The 26,378-nt window shown below is 41.4% G+C and overlaps 1 protein-coding gene across 2 annotated transcripts in view; it reads right to left on the bottom strand.

Moving 5' to 3' along the window:
- Window positions 1–203: 203 nt before the first annotated feature.
- The window catches only part of AP1AR (adaptor related protein complex 1 associated regulatory protein), a 64,020-nt gene continuing 37,845 nt past the window's right edge, over window positions 204–26,378 (bottom strand). For both annotated transcript variants that reach the window (XM_075849738.1, XM_075849737.1), the window contains 2 exons: window positions 2,474–2,602; window positions 204–1,521 (listed from right to left, as the gene is read on the bottom strand). In XM_075849738.1, coding sequence (XP_075705853.1) covers window positions 1,283–1,521; window positions 2,474–2,602 — 368 coding nt within the window. In that variant the 3' untranslated portion in view covers window positions 204–1,282. The remainder of the gene's footprint in view (window positions 1,522–2,473; window positions 2,603–26,378) is intronic.

Here is a 26,378-nt window from a genome sequence, read left to right as displayed (position 1 = left end):
ACAATTTTCTGTTCATTGACACCAAAACACTTGAGGACAGCATCCGTATGGCAAAGTAGTAAAAGGTGTTTATTAACACATCCCAATAATAAAGTGCTACGTTTCGACTCCGCAGGAGTCTTTGTCAAGCTTTTATGCTTGACAAAGACTCCTGCGGAGTCGAAACCTAACACTTTATTATTGGGATATGTTAATAAACACCTTTTACTACTTTGCCATACGGATGCTGTCCTCAAGTTTTTTTGGTATCAATCGAGCGTCCGGAAGGGATCCCTGGACTAGGAATTTGCACCCTGCTGAAATTGAATGGATATATTCTGATCAAGCGAGTGCTGTGGATAACTATTTTACAATTTTCTGTTCATTGTCATTAAATAAAAGGGATTGCCATAACTAACGCATGATATATCTACCTGATCAAGATGTAAAAATGGTCATACAAGCACACAGTGGATAAACTATAGAAATTATACATTTTTGTGAGGTAACCCTTTAAAGAAAAGCACTTAAAATAGAGTATTGCACTTGCAGGCAGGCCTGCCACCCCTCCAGAAAAAAAACAGGCATCTGTTTTACTATGTCACCCATTGAAACGGCAGTCAACAATCTGCAGCCTACCTGGAACATCCATCTTATATGGGATATTATGTATCACAATAGCATAGGATGCTGTAAGGTCTTGTCTCCGGAGTTCTATTCACGTGACAGGAGTGTTTCACAAGTGTGTCCGTTGTGAAATCCCATCATGCAGTATAAAGTGTCCTGCTAGAGCCAAAAAAACACTGGCTGTGCTCACCTGTAATTGAACAGGATTTGCATACTGACATCACTACATCTTAAAGTGTTCTATAGTGGAATGTACAAGAGATAAGGCAGGCAACAAACTCATGAAGATCCGATCACTTGATATTACACAACTTTTACTCAGCTCCAAATTTGGCTTCAGGTTTATCAACAGCAACCACAATTACAGTTAAGAGTGCTGCCAACAAAACCCATATAAAATCACAATCCGTAATCTATAAAGTCAATGACTCTAGAAGCCAAAGTGCAAAACAACTGCCAAAGTATCAAGTTCTCAAATAGTGCATATAATTTATAAGTGAACTACTTACCCTCCTATGGTCTATCATAAAGAAATCTTTTCAAAAGAAAATGAAAATTGCACTTTGTTGAATATAAAAGGCTCCCAAAAATCTGTACATTCGTGACACCCATGAGGGAGAGGAGAAAGCTTTCTTTTGTGTTGCAATCACAACATTTCTTGGTGCTTGGTGCTTTTCTACCTGTCCTGCTGCCCAGCAGAAAGATCAGTCACGGGGTTAACAAACCCTTCATATTCTGAGTTACCATTGTCATCCATCTCTGCACTCACAAAATCATTCTCCCACTCGAGCCCATTTGAGTCATCGGAGGCAGAGGCTGTGTGGCTTCCAGGTTTGCCACCGGATTTTAAAGCTGCGCGGAGGATGTCTTCTTCTGTTTTTGAGCGCTCTCTCATTGGAACCATCCTGTTTATTCCTAGGTAAATAGAACGATTGCGATTATATATAACTTTAAATTTTAACCCGAGTTATCATGCTCCACTGCATTGCTTTTAGACGGTGAAAAATAACGCAAACCATAAACAATTAAAACTACATATAAATAAAATTGGAATTACCGCTATGCTTACTTACAAAAGTGAGGTTCTAAATGCACATTTTGATTAAATTGTGTGAGCCCACCTGCCACGATAGGACGTATCCCTACACAGTCTGACAATGTCCAATCGGTGCTGACAGAGCTCCTGCTCCCTCTTCCCCTCTCCATAGAACTCTATGGGCAGCTGTAACCTAATGCCTTGATGAACCGATAGTCCATCTTGTCTTGAGGAGACAGATTTAGCAGTAAATTCAAAGTGAGTGAACAATTTGGAGGGAGAGGGGAGTAAAGGAGCCTGGTAAGTAATAAGATATATTACAAAGTGTCTTATATTCACTTTTACTATTGATTCATGCAAAGCTTTACTTTCTGGTTTTGGGTGCGTGTGAAGGAGGGAGAGACTGAAAAGCTCTGGAATGAGCTGCACAGAATAGGAGCAACACAGTGAGGTGTTTTTTTGATCGACAAAATTTGTGTGTCGGCTTTCTCCTACTGGAGCTTTTCGGTCAGTCATAGGAACGTGCCGCACACATTGTCCATGCTGGTGTATGTAAAAAACGAAGAGACATTTTCTATTACTGCAAGGTTGCAGTTTGCAATTTAGAGTAAGTGCTGTGACATATTTGTTTTCATTAATAACTGGAGGCACACTGTAATGACAATTGAGGCGAGATTACTGTATGATAAAAAAAAAAAAAACAGCAAGAGGTGGTGTTTTCTACTCATACAAGATCTACAGGTGTCTCCCCGTCAGGCACCTACCCACAAAGGGCTGACCATGAAAATAATTAGCTGAGACCAATAAGACCTTTGTAGGGAGATTACTCACCTTCTTCATCCTCCCACTCAAGGTCAAGGGATGTGCTGTCATCATTCCCACTTGTAGACTTTGTTCTGGTTGTAAGGTCACAGCTACTCTCTGTGTTAGGAGTCAAAAGGTTTGCATCGGAAGATAATCCTAATTGAGAGAGAAACTATAAATATTCAGGCTTTTTAAACAGACATAAGCAATGCCAGTTTTAACATAAATATCTTGTACTGATACTAAATTACAGACTGTTATAGCCCAGAGCTACATTAACAATTCTGCTGGTTTCTATTGGAGACAGTCAAGAAGCTGGTTATAAGACACATCTTTAAGATCGGAGATAACTCAAAGCAAGCATTGGGACATTTTGTTCTACATAAAATTACTGTACAGTGACAATGAGCCAGCAAAAATTGCTGGGAGATTTCAGCTGTGAAGTCAGCAGGCTTGTGAATACAGCCCCGGACTATAATACAGACTGTAACTGAGGATCAATACACAATGATAAGTAATGCAATATATTTCCATACTTACTGAAAGCATACCTCACTATTCAGGTGACTTCAGAAAAAGCTGCCATATGTGCGTACATGAGGAATAACACAATTTTTGGCCATTATATGACTTGCTTATGGCATTTTTTTTTTTAAACAGTAACCCTCTGCAGGCTCTCTCTCTAATTCTCAATTTCCTCTGAGCAAGTGGAAGGAGCCTAACTGGTATCAGGTCTTCTATACACTGCACACATAGAAGAGAAGAATCCTGCTCGCCTATCTCCATCACAAATATAGAAGCTGCAGCAGCATGGAGGAGATTCTAATGCAGTAATGATCAGTGTAGCTGAGAATCCAGCACTGGGGTGGGATAAAACACTTACCAGCAGCCTGTGTCTCCTCTCTCTGCTCCCTCCGCCCCTCTTCATAGACTTCTGTGGGCAGTGTCTGTGTCTCTCACTCTGCTCCCTCCTCTTGCCCCCCTTCCCTCTCCATAGACTTCGATGGACAGCGTGTCTGTCTCTCTATGCTCCCTGCTCTCCCTCTCCTCTCCAAAGACTTCTATAGCCAGACTTTGAAGCGACACCCCCACTTCCTGCAGTCTGTTTTCTCTGTAACTAGAGACAGATTTTGCTTGACAACAGGGTGGAGAGCATATTACAGGAAGGGAGACACTTAGTAGAAGTCACTTCACATAGAATTTGCATAGACAAAGCAACTAATTTTTAACAGTAAGTAAATTTCAAAGATGATCTATATCTGGTATAAGATTAGACTCGCATAAGTTGCTTGAAATGTTCGTGTCCATTAACCCTTTGACGATCACCAATACGCCTTTTTATGGCGGCCGTTAAGGGTACTTATGCCAGAGCGCCGCCTTTTCACGGCACTCTGACATAAGCCCGGCACGGGTGTCCTGTGCCGGCTAGAGGGTGTCCGGCTGTCTTCAGACCGCCCGACACCTGCTCTAGTGGGTGGGATCGATTTCAACATCGATCTCACCCGTTTAACCCCTTAGATGCGGCGCTCAATAGCGATCGAAAGATTCAAGGGGTTTTGGAGGGAGGAAGCTCCCTCTCTCATCCCATCGGTACCCTGCAATCGCAGGGTGCCAATGGCTTCTATGGCAGCCGGGGGCCTAACAAAGACCCTCTGGTCTGCCTGTGGTGAATACCTGCTAAACCATGCCTAGAAGTCGTCCCGCAAAAAACAAGCCCTCATACAGCTGCATCGGCGTAAAAATAAAACAATTATGGCTCTTAAAACATGGCGACAAAAACAAATAATTTACAAAAAAAAAAAGTGTTTTTATTGTCGAAAAGTAGTAAAACACAAAAAAAACTATATAAATTTAGTATCGCCACAATCGTAATGACCCACTGAATAAAGTTATTTATACCACACAGTAAACGGCATAAATCTAAGACGCAAAAAAAGTGGCAAAATGTATGGTTTTTTTTGCATTACCCCACAAAAAAGTTAATAAAAGTCAATAAATTAGATGTACCCCAAAACAGTGCTATTAAAAAACACAACTTGTCCTGCAAAAAAACAAGACCTTATACATCTGTTTCGACACAAAAAATAAAAAAGTTATAGCTCTTGGAATGAGATGATGGAAAAACGCAAAAAATAGCTTGTCATTAACCCCTTCCCGACATTTGTTGTAAGTATACGTCATGGAAAGCCAGTGCTTCCTGCAAAATGTTGCATATTTACGACAAATGCATGGCACAGATTCAGAAGCCGAGTCGGTGCCATCATCTCTGGATGTCAGCTGTATCTGACATTCTGCTGTAACGGCGGAGACCGAAGTAGCGTCAAAAGCGATCACTGCATTTAAGGGGTTTGCAGCTCATCAACACCCCAGCAATGAAATCGCCGGGATCTCGGTGGCTGCAATGGCAACCAGAGGCCTAATACTGGCCTCCCGGTGTGCCTAGCACAGAAAACTTCCAGCTCCTGCCCGGAGGCAGGGCCTGAAAGGCTTCCGTAGCCACCGGCAAGATGGCGCTGGCTCAGGAGATGAGCCGGCGTCATCAGCGGTGGATATCAGCTGTATGTTACAGCTGAAATACACCTGTAACGGAAGGAACCGGAGCTAGCTCCGATCCCTGCCATTAACCCCTCAGATGCAACGATCGGATGCGATCGCTGCATCTTTGTGGTTGCTAGCAGATCGCCAGCTGTGCCCTGCAATCACACGACTGCCGACTGCTATTATGACACCAGGAGACCTAACAATGGCCTCCTGTTTGCCATTACGGAAGCCGATTAGGACCCGCCCGGAGGCGAAGCCTAATCGGCTTGCTGTCAGTGAATGACTGACAGATCTAATACATTGCACTACGTAGGTCATCTGATAGTTGGACCTTCAAGTCCCCTAGTGGGACTAAAGTAAAGTGTAAAAAAAAAAAAAGTTGTCAAAAAATAGAATAAAAGTTTTAAGTAATAAAATAAAACACAATTGCCCTTTTTCCCTTATCAAGTCCTTTATTATTGAAAAAAAGAAATAAACCATACATATTTGGTATCGCCGAGACCGTAACGGCATAAACTATAAAAATATTATGTTATTTATTCCACGCGGTGAACGGAGTAAAAAAAAAAAAAAACATTTAAAAATAATGCCAGAATTTCTGGTCACTTTGCCTTACAAAAATTGAAATAAAAAGTGATCAAAAATTCACATGTATCCAAAAATGGTGCTTATAAAACTATAGCTCGTCTTGCAAAAAAACAAGCCCACATACAGCTCCGTCGACGAAAAAATTTATAAGTTATGGTTCCCACAACATGGCAACAGAAAAAATACATTCTTTATACAAAAGTAATTTTATTGTGCAAAAAGTTGGAAAACATAAAAAAGTGCTATAAATTAGGCATCGCCGGAATCGTACTGACCCGCAGAATAAAGTTAACATGTAATTTACAGTATAACGCATGGTGAATGCTGTATATAAAAAAACCCTAAAAAACGATGCCAGAATTGCTGTTTTTTGGTCACCTTGCCTCTCAAAAAATAGGATAAAAAGTGATCAAAAAGTCACATGCACCCCAAAATGGTACCAATAGTAACTACAGCTCGTCCCGCAAAAAAACAGCCCTCATACCACTACGTCTATGAAAAAATAAAATTAGTTAAGGCCTCCATAAGTCAGGAAATAAAAAATATGCAGTTGTGCAGATCAGAGGGGAACATTTTGTCTGTTTCAAGAGGCGATTTATCGAGGCCCTAAAATTAGGGAACCAGGAAGGGGGGGCCCAAAGGAGCACCTAGTGGATTTATGAGGCCTCCTTTTTATTAGAATATATTTTAGAATAAAATGACCACATGTGGGGTAGTGTTTTACTCGGGAGAAATTACTTTACAAATTTTGTGGTGCTTTTTATCCTTTATTCCTTGTGGAAATGAGAAAAAAATTAGCTAAACCTACATTTTCTTTGAAAGAATGTAGATTTCCATTTTCACGGTCTGCTTCCAATAATTTCTGCAATAAACCTGTAGGGTCAAAATGCTCACTATAACCCTAGATAATTTCCTTGAGGTGTGTAGCTTCCCAAATGGGGTCACTTTTGGGGGATTTCCACTGTTTTGGCACCACAAGAGCTCTTCAAACCTGACATGGTGCCTAAAATATATTCTAATAAAAAGGAGGCCTCAAAATCCACTAGGTGCTCCTTTGCTTCGGAGGCCGGTGCTTCAGTCCATTAGTACACTAGGGCCACTTGTGGGATATTTCCTAAAACTGCAGAACCTGGGCAATAAATATTGAGTTGTGTTTCTCTGGTAAAACTTTGCGTTACAAAAAAAATGGATTAAAAATGAATTTCTGCAACAACAAAAAATGAAATTTGTAAATTTCCCCTCTACTTTGCTTTAATTCCTGTGAAACGTCTAAAGTGTTAAGAAACTTTCTAAATGCTGTTTTGAACACTTTGAGGGGTGAAGTTTTTAAAATGGGGTGACTTTTCTAATATATAAGGCCCTCAAACGTCCTAGAAAAATTAAAGTATGTTCAAAAAACAATGCCAATCTAACGTAGACATATGGGGGATGTTAATTAGCAACAATTCTGTGTGTTATAACTGCCTGTCTTACAAGCAGATACATTTAAATTGAGAAAAATGCTAATTTTTCACTAAATTTTGGTGTTTTTCACATTTAAATACGGAATGTATTGAGCAAATTTTGCCAGTAACAAAGTCCAATGTGTCACGAGAAAATCTCAGAATCGTTTGGATAGGTTAAAAGCATTCCGAAGTTATTTCCACATAAAGTGAAACATGTCAGATTTGAAAAATGAGGCTCTATCAGGAAGGTCAAAAGTGGCCAAAGAGGGAAGGGGTTGAAGGGGGTTTTCCAACATAGTTTTTTAAATTTAATAAACATTTATATGTGTTACTTTTGTTCAACCTATGTTCCCCAGCTGTTTTTATGACTCAATTTCTTCATTGTACGCTCCCTGAGGTTATTTTCCAGTTTGTTTACAACGCTATTTTGCTGTGACCGGCCGTTTCCTGTTGTGAATACAGACTACAAATCCCATGAATCAATGCGCAGATGTTTCCTCCCCTAGTATTTTCTCCCCACGCAGATCCTGTGTTTCCACCCGCTGTGCCCGTCTCCACGGTCTTCCCTTGTCTCTCCCCACTCTGCCCGAGTCTCTCCCTGTGTTCAGCGCTGCAGCATACAATGACGCTGAACATGGGGAGAGCATGCCAGTGAGTCTCCCCGTTCTGCCCCCGTGTCTCTCCGCTCTGGCACGGTGTCTCTCCGCTCTGCCACTGTCTCCTCTCCCCGCTCTGGCGCTTTGTCTATCCGCTCTGTCCCTGAGTCTCTCCCTGTGTTCAGCGCCGCAGCATACAACAGCGCTGAACAAGGGGAGAGAATGCCAGAGATCAAGGCCCGGCGTGCCAGCTGTTGCACGTGTACGTGAGGTGGCTGAACCCTGGAATAGAGCATGCATGTTGGACAGTGTTTATCAACCACGCATGCTCTGAATAGGAGTAAGAGAACATGGTACAACCCCTTAACACAGTGTACAGTTACATCATTTATGACGTGACCGTACACTCAGACTGCCGGAAAACGGAAGTTAGAGCTCATGGACGGGGCTGAGGCGGAAGTTAGGATTTCGGGTCAGCAAGGCATCACGTGACAGAAGATTAGATACGCTGCTAGGAACATCTTTTCAAACGCAAGTACATTGCAAACAGATTCGGTGTGACATGTTTAGTTTAACAGGTTTGGATTAATTGGTTCCGGAAAACCCCTTTAAGGTCTAAAATAGGCTTGTCATTAAGGGGTTAAACTATCTATGAAGATGGATTCTATATGTAATCTGTAAAAAGGTGTATAATATATATATATATATATATATATATATATATATATACACATACATACATACACACACATACACACATATACATACATACGTATAATATATATATATTTTTTTCCCAAGGTCAAAAAAACAGGACAACGTTTCTTGACAGCAAGTAACACAGGGGGCTATCCCTGTTTATCCTGTGTGAATTGTCATTACATGATTAAGGGACGCACATTTACACATCCCATCACAGACTAGACAACCCAAATCAAGCATGATCTCACCTGTAACTCATTTGTGATTTACTTACTGGAATGTCCCTGCGGACTGTGGTACATTGGGGAGACCACCCTAGAACTAAAGGTGCGACTAAACAATCATCGTTTCACCATTAGAAATAAAAGGTTAGACTTGCCTTTTTCCAAGCACTTCGCTGAACTGAACCATACGGAGAAACAGTTAGGGTATGTGCACACGATAACGTCAATTACGGCTGAAATTACGGAGCTGCTTTCAGGAGAAAACAGCTCCTGCATTTCAGACGTAATTGCTCGTACTCCGCGTTTTGCGAGGCGTCAATTACGGACGTAATTTGGAGCTGTTCTTCATTGAAGTCAATAAAAACGGCTCAAATTACGTCCCAAGAAGTGTCCTGCACTTCTTTGACGAGGCTGTTATTTTACGTGCCGTCTTGACAGCAACGCGTAAAAATACAGGTCGTCGGCACAGTACATCGGCATACCCATTGAAATGAATGGGCAGATGTTTGCCGACGTATTCGAGGCGTAAAACGCCTCCAATACGTCTGAAAATAGGTTGTGTGAACCCAGCCTTAAAATTCAGGGTAATCGACCACATCCCACCCCTATGTCGAGGTGGTGACAGAGTGGCTTTTTAAAAAAAACGGGAACTCGAATGGATATTCAGGCTGAATACCCTTAGACTATACCTAAATGGAGGACACCAAACAGTTCCCTAGAAAGTTCATGGTTGATGGCCCATCACAATGATGTGCGGGCTCTATCGGGAACCGAGCCTCAGGCCCAAAATAAGCATGGCGGTAACGGTGGACCCGCTGAATATACAACAAAACCTATAACTAGGAGTCTGACACACGAAGAATGGGTTAAAAAATATGAAAGTTTATTGAATCAATTAAAATAAACACATGTATAAAATTTATAGAGATGAGAACCACAAGAAAAAATGGACAACCAGAACACATGTCACACAGAACACATGTCACACAGAACAGCACTGTGCGAACAGGCTGAGCACACCTATGTTAAATAACAGTCATAATGGTGTTCAAACAGCCAACTATGGGTCACTAAGAGGTACTGGGAGACAAATGCATCAAAAGTATATGCACATTGGTGATTAATCTACACAGTATATCTAGGGCAATAGTACATACACAGTTCCAGAGAGAACAAGTACAGCGAGTGACGGGAAATAGAAATATATCCCAATGAACTGTGCATGATATGCACATGTCTCTTACCCATGGCAAAGTGCAAGTGACTGGCGTCCACCCCGACGCGCGTTTCGGCCCGGAAGCCTTCGTCTGGGGCCGAAACGCGCGTCGGGGTGGACGCCAGTCACTTGCACTTTGCCATGGGTAAGAGACATGTGCATATCATGCACAGTTCATTGGGATATATTTCTATTTCCCGTCACTCGCTGTACTTGTTCTCTCTGGAACTGTGTATGTACTATTGCCCTAGATATACTGTGTAGATTAATCACCAATGTGCATATACTTTTGATGCATTTGTCTCCCAGTACCTCTTAGTGACCCATAGTTGGCTGTTTGAACACCATTATGACTGTTATTTAACATAGGTGTGCTCAGCCTGTTCGCACAGTGCTGTTCTGTGTGACATGTGTTCTGGTTGTCCATTTTTTCTTGTGGTTCTCATCTCTATAAATTTTATACATGTGTTTATTTTAATTGATTCAATAAACTTTCATATTTTTTAACCCATTCTTCGTGTGTCAGACTCCTAGTTATAGGTTTTGTTGAATACCCTTAGACCCTATGGCCTTAACCCCTTAACGCCGAAGGACGGATATATCCGTCCTCAGCAGCTGCTAGTTCGCGCAGGAGGACGGATATATCCGTCCTGTGATCGCGCGGGTACTGACAGTTTACCCACGCGATCAGCGGCAGGAGCACGGCTGTTATACACAGCCTGGCTCCTGCTGCAACTGCCGGAATCGAAGCACGCGCCGATTCCGGCAGTTTAACCCATTAAATGCCGCTGTCAACAGTGACAGCGGCATTTAATGTGTTTGACAGAGGGGGGAACTCCCTCTGTCTCCCGATCGGCGCCCCCGCAAACAAATCGCGGGTCGCCGTCGGGTTTCCATGACAGCCGGGGGTCTAACAAAGACCCCCAGGTCTGTCTTCAGCATCTGCCTGTTAGGCGATGCCAGAGGCATGACCTAATAGGTTGCCTGTCAGTTTTACACTGACAGGCAATAATGCTTTGGTATACGAAGTATACCAAAGCATTATATATGCGATCGGCATATCGCATAGTGAAGTCCCCTGGTGGGACTAAAAAAAAAAAAGTAAAACCGTTAAATAAAGTTTGTGAAAAAAAAAATAAAAAAAATTACAGTCAAAGTCAAATAAAACTACTTTTTTGCCCCAAAAAGTGGTTTTATTTAATAAAACGGTCAAAACAAATCACACATACACATATATGGTATCCCCGCGATCGTAACAACTTGACCAATAAAATGAACACATTAATTAAACCGCCGGATGAACGGCGTCCACAGAAAACGCAAAAAACAACGGCAAAATTCTCTCTTTTCTCCCATTCCCCCCATAAAAAATAAAATAAAAGTTCATCTATAAGTCCTATGTACCCCAAAATAGTACTAATGAAAACTACACATTGTCCCACAAAAATCAATCCCACGTACGGCCACATCGACGGAAAAATAAAAAAATTACGCCTCTTGGAACGCGGCGATGCAAAAACAAGTAATTTTTTTCTAAAAGGGTTTTTATTGTGCAAACGTAGAAAAAACATATAAAACCTTTACACATTTGGTATCCCTGTAATCGTGCCGACCCATAGAATAAAGTTAACATGTTATTTACGCTGCATAGTAAACGGCGTAAATTTATAACGTGAAAATTAATGCTGGAATAGCTGCTTATTTTCAATTCTCTCCTAAAATAAAGTTAATAAAAGTTAATCAATATGTTATATGCATCTAAAAATGGTACAATTACAAAATACAACTCGTCCCGCAAAAAACAAGCCCTTATACGGCTATGTCGACGGAATAAAAAAAGAGTTACGACTCTTGGAATGCGACCGTGGAAAAACAAAAAATAATCCTTGGTCATTAACGTGCAAAATGGCCCGGTCATTAAGGGGTTAATGTTGATTTCAAGGTGGGCGCTGCTGGTTTAGGTTGAGGACTCCTTTGGATCCCACTGATGTGCTCTCTTACCTTCGCTCGCTAATGGTTTAGACATGTACTGACATTCTTTACATTGCTTGTATCAAATTGTATTTTGTTATTCAATAATATTTCTCTATTATTTTCTAGGGATTTGTTTTCCCTGCTTGTTTCCGGGAGTTTGACCCTCACCCCCATTGGACACACATACAAATGATGTTTCCCCCTTTTTTCAGTCTGGCAACTGTATTCATTTTTTTTTGTCACCAGATATGCCGTATCGGGACCAAATAAATAGTTTGCATTATAATCATTATTATTCTGTTTACGGTAACTCAATAATTAATGCATACTTATTACACTTGATGTCTCTGTGTTTTTGCATTCTTGAATTGGAAGTGCCTCCACAATATCTACACTACCACCCTATACAGACACTGGAAGTTGGGATACTCACTTGTGTGTACACTAATGAGTTACCCCTTTTTCCTTTGTACACCTAGGAGTGGACCCCATCACGTGGGGACCCTGCGACGGGTTGTGTTCTGTGTAATTGGGTCCTGGTTTTTAATAAGTATTAGGCCTTCCTAGGGTGTCCCCTCTTTTGCTATTTTCATAGGACATAAGTGTTATAGTTTTAAACGGGAATGTCACCCAGCTTTCCCAGACCCCTGAATGGCAAATCTGCCTAAGTATCCGGCTTTACCAGACTCCTGAATGGCAAATCTGCCTAAGTATGCAGTAATACTGCAGCGGTTAGTAGCATTGTCTTGAAAATTGGTTACGCACTAGTTCCGATTACTTACCTGGTCCTGTTATCTGCCGTTCTTGGTACTCTTTCTTCTTTTCTTTCTTTTACCCTGCCGCACTGAAATCATATTAGCGGTGCGCATGCGCAGTACGTTCGTACTGTCATCGCCTGTCTCCTCCCCTTATGCATCACGTGCTCGCATGCATATACGTGAGCCGGGGACGCTGATGTAGTGAGTTTCTGTTCATTGATTGATGTCCAACGGTGAGTATCGTCTTTCCTGTACTGAACGTTTTATTGTAAATCTGCCACTTCACCAATGTTTACTTAACACTGTATACACTGTACCGCTATACACACTGTTATAACAGAGGGCTCTCTGCGCAGATGCCTCACGCTCACTTAGGTTGTTAGGTAGTAACCACAGTAACCACTAATGGGATCACCTGTTCCTGCTTGTTAACTCCGGTTGAATCACTGATTGTATTACCACACTGGGTTATATATACCCTGTTAAGATTGTTGGTCATTGCTTGACAAAGATCCCATAGAGACGGATCGAAACGTTGCCTGCCTGGGGTGAATAAACACACCACTTTTTTCACCAATTTCCTTGGAGTGCTGCCTCTTCATTTTTTGGGGATTTCATTAACAAGGGTTCCTAGGAGGCCTGCACCCACTGCTGTTGCTGTGCTGCTTTATTCTTTTTCTCAATATATATATATCCCACATATGCTTTAAAAAAAAGGAAGAGCAGAAAAGAAAAAAAAAAAAAAAAAAAAGAAAGGAGAGACAATACTCACCCAACAGAGCCGCATAGGGTTCCAGAATAGCCACTTCTCCTTGCTGCTGTTTGTTGACATGACTGCAGCGATGATGTGCTTGTTACTAGGCCAATCACAGGACCGCTGAGGCTAGTGATTGGTTGCAGCGATCACATGGGTATAATGGCAGGTCATCGCAGCAGCCATGTCAACAAAAAGCGGCGGCGAGGACCAGCTTCGCTGGAATGACAGGGCATCTGTCAGTTGAGTAATGCCTCTGTTTTATTGCAACCCCTCACCCCCAAATCTGGTAAAAAAAAATATGAACTCCGAAAACCCCTTTAATTTCCTATTTGTTCCAAGTGTTTGTACATAATTGTGTGTTATTAGTTATTTTAGTATAAACAGATTCTTAACTATGATCTAATGTATAGGTAAAAAAAATGACCGGAAACTTCTCATACTGCTGAGCCATATATGTACCGATAACTGCTGCAAACGGATGGGTATCTGCTTATTTTTTTTAACACCTTAACCCCTTAGTGACCAAGCTTGTTTGGACCTTAATGACCAAGCCAAATTTGTCAAATCTGGTATGTGTGACTTTATCAGAGAATAACTCTGTGAAAGTTTTGAATATCCAAGTAATTCTGACATTGTTTTTTCGTCACATGTTGTACTTTATTTTAGTGGTAAAAGTAGACTGATACGATTTGCGGAAATAACTTAAAAAATTGAAAAATTGAAGAAATTTTGTAAAAATTATCATTTTTCCCTATTTTTAACTGCAATATGTCACATATGTACACACATACTGTACAATTTTTTTTATTAAATATATATTTCCATCTCTTTACTCTATTTTGGCAGCACTTTTGAAAAAAAAAAAATTTTTGAGCAATTTAGAGGACTTACAAGTTAAGTAATAATTTTATAAATTTTGTAGTACATTTTGTTTTCCTGCACCAAGCCAGGTTTTCATAGGCTCATAGGTGTCAGAATGGTGGAAACCCCCACAAGTGACCCCATTTTGAAAACTAGACCCCTTAAGGTATTTATTAAGGGGTGTTGTAAGTATTTTGACCCCACAGTTTTTTTGTAAGAATTCATGCAAAGCAGGCATAAAAAAATATAATTTAACTTTTTTAATAAAAGTATCACTTTGAAGACCGATTTCTGTGTAAAGCGACTATAAGAATGAAGAAACACACGCCAAAATCTATCACCCTGTTTCTCCTGTTTTCAAAAATGCCCCCATTGTGACCCTAATGTGTTGCCTGGACACACAGCAGGGCCCGAAAGAAAGGGAGCACCCGGTGGCTTTCAGGACTCCTATTTTGCTTGAAATTGTTTTAGGCCCCACTGTACATTTGGAGAGGTTTTGAACTACCAGAACGATAGAAACTCCCCATAAACGACCCCATTTAGAAAACTAGACCCCTTAAGGTATTTATCTAGGGGTGTAGTGAGTATTTTGACCCCACAGTTTTTTGCTAAATTTAATGCATAGCTGGTGAAATAAAATAAAAAAAACACTTTTTATATAAAAGTATCACTTTGAAGACCGATTTCTTTGTAAAGCGAACATGAAAATGAAGAAACACACCCCAAAATCTATCACCCTGTTTCTCCTGTTTTCAAAAATACTCTCATTGTTGCCATAATCTGCTTATTAGACCTGTGGCTGGGCCAAAAAGAGAGGGAGCACCCTTTGGCTTTCAGGGCACAATTGAATAAATTCTCGGCCCCATATCATGCATTTAGAGGCATTGAGCAGCCTGAACAAAAAAAAACCACGCAGAAATGACCCCATTTTAAAAACTAAACCCCTAAAGGTATTCATCTAGTGGTGTAGTGGGCATGCGGACCAAAAATGTTTTAAATGAGGAAATAATGGGTATCATTTCAGACACTATGGGTATATAATGTTTTCTTCAAGCTTTTATTACGTTTCCACATGAAATAGAGGAGAAGTGGTAGAAGGTTATTTTGTTAGAAATCTGCCACATTAATAAATTTGTGCGGCACAGAATAGAAGTGAAGCCGTGTATTCATAACGGATACATGTTGCTATAGACGTATTTGCCTGTACTTATGACTATGTCTTGCTGAAGAAGCAGTTGGTGCCATTATGATGTCATTGTGGACAGAATTCTGTCCTAATATAAAATCAGTCAGAGAGGAAAAAATAAACTGTACTGGAGTGACGGGCAATATCTTCAAACAAATGGAGGAAAATGTATCCAACTATGTTGCAAACTCGAGTCTGTTCACTAGATAGAAGAACACCTGCAGGGCTGTCATGACAAGGATTTTTTTTTTCAGTGACTGGTTGTACAACGTCTCTTTAGCTCCATCAATCCTTATGAGGGACGAATGTGCCAAGTGACGCGGTACACCATAACAGACCCCTGCCCGGCAAGGTAGGAACCGCTATGTGCACAAAACAACCAATCACCTACAGAATATATAAAAGGACAGTGTCCAAAACCATCTATAGGAACAGTAAAGGATCACTAATCCCCAAAATGATGTCAGTATTTCCAGAAGAACCGTAACAAAGCCCATGGTGTATTGATAAGGAACAGCTCAATTATTAGAGATCCTCCAAATAAAAAAAAAAGATCATGCCCGTATCACGGTACAGAATTAGGAATGTAACAGCTGTATGTGGCAGGACATAGTCATAAGAACAGTCAAAATAAAAAAATTGTGGATGTGGGATTTTGTACTGGACAATTAATTCCAGCACTTGATCACCCACAAATAAATAAAAAAAATAATAAGGGGTAAAATTAGTTTCACGGTCTGAAAAAAATGTGCTCTACAACCTCTCCCACAAGAAATAATCCCTACTTGGAAAGCCCACGAACTAAAAAGAAAATATAAAGAAATTGACTCCCTAAAAAGGCCCCCAACCCATTATTTTTTTTTGTGTTAAATTCTAGTAATTTGCAACCGTGTGAAAGGTTTCGAAACAGGGATAGTTACAAAGGGCTGGTTTTGATGGACACATGGGGCAATAAAAGCGGGTATCCCTCCTCCTGCCATGCCTGCTACATACCCGACACCTTTTTTGGGGATATTTTTGGGTCTCAGTGGAGGGAATAGGGTGTAAAAAGTGGCGCTCTGAAAGCCTGCGCACATCCTCAGATTCGCAGGATTGTGCCGGTATAGTGGACTCAAAAAGGAGATGCTCAATGACCTTCTCCTGAAATTGAAGGAAAGTGAGCGTTCCTTGGGCTTTTTTGAAAATAACAAAACTGTTATAGGTAGCAACCTGGATGAGGTAGATTGCTACCTTTTTGTACCAGGCCTTATTTTTGCGCTTCACCAGGTAAGGCTGAAGCACCTGGTCGGAAAGGTCTACACCCCCCATAAATTTGTTGTAGTCTGTTACACAGACAGGTTTCTGCTTTGCAGTGGTAGCCCCCCTCTCCGTAATTGCCACAGTGGTGTCCGTGTGTACGGTGGACAGCATGTAGACATCCTTCTTGTCGGCCCACTTCACTGCAAGCAATTCCTGACTTGCAAGGGCCATGGATGTTCCCTTTCCCAAACGCCTGGACACCAACTGTTGTGGGAGTCCCACTCTGTTCTTCCGTACTGTCCCACAGGCCCCTGTATTTGCAGCATGGAGGGCTTTATAAAGGGCAACGCTGGTATAAAAATTGTCTGTATAGACGTGGTACCCCTTGTGCAGAAATGGCTCCATTAGGTTCCACACAATTTTGCCAGAGGTGCCAATAGTTTCTGGGCAGCCTGGGGTATAAATTTGGCAGTCCCTGCCTTCATAGATTTTGAAACCGCAGGTGTAACCCGTTGTGCTCTCGCAAACTTTGTACAATTTCACCCCATATCTGGCTCGTTTGGAAGGGATGAATTGACGAAAGGAAAGACGCCCTTTGAAGCTCATGAGCGATTCATCTACTGACAAATTTTTGTCAGGGGTGTACAACTTTAAAAATAAATCATTTAGAAGGGTGATTAATGGCCTTAATTTATTAAGCCGATCATAAGCTGGGTCACTTCTTGGGGGGACTTGGGAATTATCAGTAAAATGCATGAATCGCATTAGGGCCTCATAGCGGTTTCTGGACATCACTGCTGCAAATACAGGGGTAGCGTGGACAGCACTACAAGTCCAGTAGGACCGGACAGAGGGTTTTTTAACCAAACCCATATTGAGGGTAATGCCTAAATATTTTTTTATTTCTGGGACACTTGTGGGGCTCCACATTCTGGAGTACATAGATGCAGGCTTTTGTAGAACAAACTGCCTAGCATACAGATTAGTCTGCTGGACTATCAAGTCTAGGACCGTATCACATATAAATAAATTAAAAAAATTATAGGGGGTAAAATTTTGGACGTCGACACTAATTCCTGGGGTCGCTTCAAATTGGGGTACTTGGGGGGAAAATGATAGTGCAGGATCCCACATCACGGGAGGGACTGCAACACTCGGCCCTGCACTTGACACCTGACACCCTACAGCGACTGACGTATCCACCACCATAGGACTATGGGGTTCAGCGGTGGAATTAGAATCGTCACTGTCACTGTCTGGAACAAATTCTGAAGCGGTGTCTGTTTCGCTTTCAGAAGTGTCGGAACATAGCAAGGCGTAGGCTTGCTCCGCGCTGTACATACGCTGAGACATATTTATAGATATGTGTATGTATATATATATATATATATATATATATATATATATATATATATATATATATATATATATGCCCTATAAGTCCTAACCCTAAAGTAAACCTAAAATCCTAAAAACGACACAAATTTTTTATTTTTTTTTTATATACTTTTTTTATATTTTTTTTTTTTTTATATAACAGACGTAAAATTAATTCTAAACGGCCCTAAACACGAACGCTAAACTAGCCCTAACCCTAAAGTAACGCTAAACTAACGGTAAACTAGCACTAACGCTAAACTAGAACTAACGCTAAACTAGCACTAACCCTAAAGTAACGCTAAACTAACGGTAAACTAGCACTAACGCTAAACTAGCACTAACGCTAAACTAGCGCTGACGCTAATCTAGCGCTGACGCTAATCTAGCGCTGACGCTAATCTAGATTTGATATATTATATATATATACATATATGTATGTATAAGAACGATGATTTTTTATCACTTTTTTTCTTTCTTCACAGCACAGGACTTAGACTGATTTCTCTCTCCTCTCAGAACAACTACAATGGGAGGAGAGAGAAACACAGCCCATGTCCTGGCTGTGTTTTGAAAATAACTGTCAGTGATCTCTGTGATAGGTTTTATCACAGAGATCACCTGATCAGGGACCAGTCACAACGGTCCCTGATTGTTGCTGTGCCAGATGACGACACAGGTAAGTTATGAAGTTATGCAAAGCGCACTCGGGCGCCATTTTGGGGGGGGGGGAAATCGGACCGTGGGGGGGGGATCGGACCGGGGGGGGGGGGGGGGATCGGACGTGAAGGGGAATCGGACGGGGGGGGGGGCGCACTATTTACCCGTTCTCTCTCCTCTCTAAGGAGTTATTCCATGAGAGGAGAGAGAAATGGCGATTATCCGCCGGTTTAGCGTGAACGCCGTCAAATAGCGATTCACGGCGATCACGTGACCAGAGACCACTCGTTATGGTCTCTGGTCGTTGCCCCGAACTCTCAGCTACCTCCGGTAGCTGAGAGAACGGAGCCCCGATCTTTAATTTCGGCGCTACTTTAGGCTAATGCGATCACGTTAAAAGGCGTCGCATTAGCCTAAAGCCCATTAGTGAGGAACGTAAAAAGGCGTACTGTTGGTCACTAAGGGGTTAAAGAGGCTCTGTCACCAGATTTTGCAACCCCTATCTCCTATTGCAGCAGATCGGCGCTGCAATGTAGATAAGAGTAACGTTTTGTTTGTTTTTTTAAAACGAGCATTTTTGGCCAAGTTATGACCATTTTTATATTTATGCAAATGAGGCTTTCTAAAGTCCAACTGGGCATGTATTATGTGTGTACATCTGGGCGTTTTTACTTCTTTTACTAGCTGGGCGTTGTGAATGGGAGTGTATGATGCCGACAAATCAGCATCATCCACTTCTCTTCGTTAACACCCAGCTTCTGGCAGTGCACAGACACAGCGTGTTCTCGAGAGATCACGCTGTGACGTCACTCACTTCCTGCCCCAGGTCCTGCATCGTGTCGGCCACATCGGCACCAGAGGCTACAGTTGATTCTGCAGCAGCATCAGCGTTTGCAGGTAAGTAGCTACATCGACTTACCTGCAAAAGCCGATGCTGCTGCAGAATCAAATGTAGCCTCTGATGCCGATGTGTCCTCGCTCGTCCGACACGATGTAGGACCCGGGGCAGGAAGTGAGTGACGTCACAGCTTGATCTCTCGAGAACACGCTGTGTCTGTGCACTGCCAGAAGCTGGGTGGTAACGAAGAGAAGTGGATGATGCTGATTCGTCAGCATCATACACTCCCATTCCTAACGCCCAGCTAGTAAAAGAAGTAAAAACGCCCCGATGTACATACACAATACACGCCCAGTTGTACTTAACACGCCCAGTTGTACTTTAGAAAGCCTCATTTGCATAAATATAAAAATGGTCATAACTTGGCCAAAAATGCTCATTTAAAAAAAAACAAAAAACTTTACTCTTATCTACATTGCAGCGCCGATCTGCTGCAATAGGAGATAGGGGTTGCAAAATCTGGTGACAGAGCCTCTTTAAGAATGAGGCCATTTTTTGTTTTTCTCTCCCTGCCTTCTAAGAGTCATAACTTTATTTTTCCATTAATGGAATGGTGTGAAGGCTTCTTTTTTGAGGGGCAAGCTGTAGTTTTAATTGGCACCATTTAAAGTACCATATAATGTACTAGGAAACGGAAAAAAATTATCTGTGGGGTGAAATTGGGAAAAAACTCATTCCTCTATTTGTTTTTACGGCGTGCGGTATAAACGACAACTTGACTTTATTCTGCAGGTCAATTTGGTTACGGCAATACCAAAATTTATATAGTTTTTGTTTTTATCTTTTACAAAGAAAAAAACGTTTTGTGTCGCCATATTCTGAGACAACTTTTTTTATTTATCCGTGTGAGGGCTTATTTTTTGCGAGGCGAGCTGAAGTTCTTATTGGTACAATTTCTTGGTGAACTTTTTAGCAAATCATTGTTTTTTAGTTAAGACAACCTAAACGACAGAAATCTTGTCATTTTTTATGTCGTTCAACCCTGGGGGTAAATAATGTTATATTGTAATAGTACAGAATTTTACAGACGTGGCGATACCAATTACGGTTTGTTTTTTCATTAGTTTAGAGGGAAAAAATGGGAGAAGGAGGGGCCCGATTATATTTTTTGTACAATATTAAAAACGTTATTTACCTATTTTCAAAATATTTTTCCCTAGGAGACTTGAACCAGCTGATACAATACAGTGTAATACTTAAGGGGGATGCCTGATGAGCTGTCAGATGGGGATAACCCCTTCTTTCTAACAGTCAAGATGCCGGGGTCGCTATTGACCACGGCATTTAAGTGGTTAAACGGCCAGGATCAGAGTTATCTCTGAGCCTGGCAGTTTGTGCAAGGTGTCAGCTGTAAACACACAGCAGACACCCGCAGCTTATGAAGCAGGCTCAGCCAGTGAGCCCACTCCATACTTCTGCCCCTGCACCATGACTTACAGTGTCCTCATGGTGCGTCAAGTAGTTAAAACTGCTTGAATCCCCTCTGGGGAGGATTATGATGGACACACAGGTGCCGGAATTATTAGCAGACACAGCTCTGATACACACACTGTAACTAACTGTGCACCTGTGTGTACATCACATGACCATGGACAGAGTTTTATCCACTGGAAGAAAACAATGAATGTTCCTACTGAATAACAAGCAGAGATTTTGAAAACCCTGAGGAATTCATACAGGAAATATATTGGAAAATTGTATAGCTTTTAATTATACAAAAAAATAGCACTAATTTGTTGAAACCGGACAACCCCTTTTAAGAGGATCTAATTACTAATGTATAAATATAATTCGGATAATCTTTTTATACTTCACCCCTTAACGCTCCAGGACATACTATTATGTCATGGTAAGTGCATCGTTCGCGCTCCATGACATAATAGTATGTCATGGAGTAAACACGGCGCCGTTCGCGCGGGGCGCGTTCATGAGCTGTGATAGCTGCTGTTTCCGACAGCAGACTATCACTGCTCAATGTGCCGGGACCGATCGCGGAGCTCCCCCGCCGATTAACCCCTCAGAAGCCGCGTTCAATAGCGATCGCGGCTTCTTAGGGGTTAATCCGCCATCGCCGGCCTGCTACACGATAGCGGCCGGCGATGGTGACTATGGCAACCGGACACCAAACAATGGCGTCCGGCTATGCCATAGACGGAAGCCTAGTGGGTCCTGACAACGTCAGGACCCACTATGCTTGCTGTCAGTGAGTAGCTGACAGTTCTAATACACTGCACTACGCATGTAGTGCAGTGTATTAGAATAGCGATCAGGGTCTCCTGCCCTCAAGTCCCCTAGTGGGACAAAGTAATAAAGTAAAAAAAAAGTTAAAAAAAGTTGTGTAAAAATAAGAAAATAAAAGTTTTAAAAGTATTAAGTGTAAAAATCCCCCCTTTTCCATTATCAGTCGTTTATTATTAATAAAAATATATAAACAAACAAATAAACTATACATAATTGGTATCGCCGCGTCCGTAACGGCCTGAACTACAAAAGTATTTTGTTATTTATCCCGCACGGTGAACGCCGTAAAAAAAAATATAATAATAATAAACCGTACCACAACAACAATTGTTTGGTCACTTCACCTCCCAAAAAATGGAATAAAAAGAGATCAAAAAGTCGCATGTAACGAAAAATGGTACTGATCGAAACTAGAGTTTGTTACGCAAAAAATAAGTCCTCGCACGGCTTTATTGATTGAAAAATAAAAACGTTCTGGCTCTTAGAATAAGGTAACACAAAAAGTGAATGATTGTTTACAAAACGTATTTTATTGTGCAAACGCCATAAGACATAAAAAAATACTATAAACATCTGGTATCGCCGTAATCGTATCGCCCCGCAGAATAAAGTGAATATGTCATTTATAGCGCACGGTGAACGCTGTAAAAAAAAAAGAATAAAAAAACAATAGTAGAATTGCTGTTTTTTAGTCACCACGCCACCTAAAAATAGAATAAAAAGTGATCAAAAAGTCACATGCACCCCATGAAAACTACAATGAATTCCTCAAGGGGTCTAGTTTCCAAATTCGGGTCACTTTTGGGGGGTTTCCAATGTTTTGGCACCACAAAACCTCTTCAAACCGGACATGGTGCCTAATAAAAAAAGAGGGCTAAAAATCCACTAGGTGCTCCTTTGCTTCGGAGGCCGGTGCTTCAGTCCATTACCGCCCGAGGGCCACATGTGGGATATTTCTCTAAACTGCAGAATCTGGGCAATAAGTATTGAGTTGCGTTTCTCTGATAAATCTTTTTGCGTTATAAAAAAAATGGTATAGAGGATTTTCTGACAAAAAAAAAAAAGTACATTTCACCTCTACTTTGCTCTAAATTTCTGTGAAACACCTAAAGGGTTCATAAACTTTCTAAATGCTGTTGTGAATACTTTGAGGGGTCTAGTTTCTAAAATGGGGTGTTTGATAGGGGTTTCTAATATATGGGCCCCACAAAGCAACTTCAGAACTGAACTGGAACCTAAAAATATAAATAAATGAGGCAATACTTCGCTTCTTACATTATACTGATAATGAGCCGTGCCCACTCCGAGATGGCCCCAGTTTTGACCGTTTGTATAAACGGAGACCCCTATTAGACCGTTTCAGTGCCCGGTTTTCCCAAGCATACACCCCCGAGAAGTGTATTTCTATTGATGAGTCCCTGGTACATTTTAAAGGGAGGGTTCAATTCCGCCAGTACCTGCCGGGTAAGAGGGCAAGGTATGGCGTGAAGATGTATAAGCTGCGAGAGTGCATCAGGGTATACCTACAGATTTAGGATATATGAAGGAAAGGCCACCCCCAAACCAGACTGCATCCTGGACTACAATAGGTACATGGGAGGGATGGACTTGTCAAATCAAGTCCTGAAGCCCTACAGCGCCATGCGGTGTGGTATAAGAAGCTGGCCGGGCACATCATACAGATGGCTTTGTACAATGCGTACGTGCTACGTCGATGTGCAGGCCAGACGGGAACTTTCCTGGAATTTCAAGATCTAATCTTTAGGGACCAGGAAGGGGGGGCACCCAGTACTTCTGGAAGCGAGGCCACACGCATCGTACCAGGGCAACACTTTCCAGGAGAAGTTCCCCAAACCGGTGGAAAGGGAAAGAGTCAAAAGAGGTGCAGAGTCTGCTATAAAAGGGGGATAAGGAAGAACACAATATACCAATGTGACACGTGTCCCGAAAAACCAAGGCTCTGTATAAAAGATTGTTTTAAAATGTATCATACATGCCTTGATTTTTAATTTACCCTGATGCACTCCGCACAGCTTACCCCCCTCATCTTTCCCTTCTGAGCCCTGCCGTATGCCCAGGCAGCTGATAACAGCCACATGTAGGGTATTGCCGTACCCAGGAGAACCCACATTACAATTTAAGGGGTGTATATCTCCGGTGGCGCATGCTGGGCACAATATATTGGACACTGAAATGGCATATATATATATAAAATTGCAAATCTCACACTGCACCATCTGCTGCACATTATCTTTTACACAGTACCTGTGGGGTCAAAATGCTCACTACACCTCTAGATGAATGTCTTAAGGGGTGTCGTTTTTAAAATGGGGTCACTTCTCGCGGGTTTCAACTGTACTGGTACCTCAGGGGCTTCTGCATACATGACTTAGCACAGAAAAGCTCCAGTAGGCCAAATGGTGGTCCTTTCCTTCTGAGCCCTCCCATGGGCCCAAACGGCAGTTTATCACCACAAATGGGGTATTGCCGCACTAAGGACAAATTGGGCAACAAAATGGGGTATGTTGTTCCTTGTGAAAATAAGAAATTTTGATAAAAAATGACATCTTATTGGAAAAAATATAATTTTTTTCATTTCACAGCCCAATTCAAATACGTGCTGTGAAAAAAATGTGTGGTCAAAATGATAACAAAAACCATAAATGAATTCCTTGAGGGGTGTAATTTCCAAAATGGGGTCACTTCTGGTGGGTTTCCATTGTTTTGATACCTCAACACCTCTTCAAATCTGGCATGCTGCCTAAAATATATTCTAATAAAAAAAGAGGCCTCAAAATGCACTAGGTGCTTCTTTGCTTCTAGGGCTTGTGTTTTAGTCCACGAGCGCAGTAGGGCCACATGTGGGACATTTCTAAAAACTGCAGAATCTGGACAATACATATTTAGTTGTATTTCTCTGGTAAAACCTTCTCTGTTACAGAAAAAAATTGAATAAAATTGAAATTCAGCAGAAAAAATGAAATTTGCAAATTTCATTTCCACTTTGCTTTAATTCCTGTGAAATGCCTGATGGGTTAAAAAACTTTCTATATGCTGTTTTGAATACTTTGAGGGGTCTAGTTTTTAAAATGGGGTGTTTTATGGGGGTCTCTAATACATAGGCCCCTCAAATCCACTTCAGAACTGAACTGGTACCTTCAAAAAAAGGCTTTTGAAATTTTCTTAAGAATATGAGAAATTGCTGTTTATGTTCTAAGCCTTGTAACATCCAAGAAAAATAAAATAATGTTCAAAAAACGATGCCAATCTAAAGTAGACATATGGGAAATGTGAACTAGTAACTATTTTGGGTGGTATAACCGTCTGTTTTTCAAGCAGATGCATTTAAATTCTGAAAAATGCTATTTTTTGTAAATTTTCTCAAAATGTTGCAATTTTTCACAAATAAAGACTGAATATATCGACCAAATTTTACCACGAACATGAAGCCCAAAGTGTCACGAGAAAACAATCTCAGAATCGCTTGGATAGGTTTAAGCATTCCGACGTTATTACCACATAAAGTGAAATATGTCAGATTTGAAAAATGGGCTCTGAGCCTTAAAGAGGCTCTGTCACCAGATTTTGCAACCCCTATCTGCTATTGCAGCAGATAGGCGCTGCAATGTAGATTACAGTAACGTTTTTATTTTTAAAAAACGAGCATTTTTGGCCAAGTTATGACCATTTTTGTAATTATGCAAATGAGGCTTGCAAAAGTCCAAGTGGGTGTGTTTAAAAGTAAAAGTCCAAGTGGGCGTGTATTAGGTGCGTACATCGGGGCGTTTTTAATACATTTACTAGCTGGGCGCTGTGAAGAGAAGTAACATCCTCTTCTCTTCAGAACGCCCAGCTTCTGACAGTGCAGATCTGTGACGTCACTCACAGGTCCTGCATCGTGACGGCCACATCGGCAGCAGAGGCTACAGTTGATTCTGCAGCAGCATCAGCGTTTGCAGGTAAGATCGACTTACCTGCAAACGCTGATGCTGCTGCAGAATCAACTGTAGCCTCTGGTGCCGATGTGGCCGTCACGATGCAGGACCTGTGAGTGACGTCACAGATCTGCACTGTCACAAGCTGGACGTTCTGAAGAGAAGAGGATGTTACTTCTCTTCACAGCGCCCAGCTAGTAAAAGTATTAAAAACGCCCCGATGTACGCACATAATACACACCCACTTGGATTTTTACTTTTAAACACACCCACTTGGACTTTTGCAAGCCTCATTTGCATAACTACAAAAATGGTCATAACTTGGCCAAAAATGCTCGTTTTTTAAAAATAAAAACGTTACTGTAATCTACATTGCAGCGCCTATCTGCTGCAATAGCAGATAGGGGTTGCAAAATCTGGTGACAGAGCCTCTTTAAGGCCCAAACTAGGCTGCGTCCTTAAGGGGTTAAAAGAGGCTCTGTCGCTACATTATAAGTGCCCTATATCTACTACTGTGATCGGCGCTGTAATGTAGATCACAGCAGTGTTTTTCATTTTGAAAAACGATCAATTTTGACGGAGTTATGACCTATTTCAGCTTTATGCTAATGACTTTCTTAATAGACAACTGGACATGTTTTTACTTTTTGACCAAGTGGGCGTTGTAAAGAGAAGTGTATGACGCTGACCAATCAGCATCATACACTTCTCTCCATTCATGTACTGAGACATCT

This window comes from Rhinoderma darwinii, chromosome 1 (genome assembly GCF_050947455.1).
Source record: "Rhinoderma darwinii isolate aRhiDar2 chromosome 1, aRhiDar2.hap1, whole genome shotgun sequence".
Lineage (NCBI taxonomy): Eukaryota > Metazoa > Chordata > Amphibia > Anura > Rhinodermatidae > Rhinoderma > Rhinoderma darwinii.
This window is presented reverse-complemented; position numbering and strand designations above follow the sequence as displayed.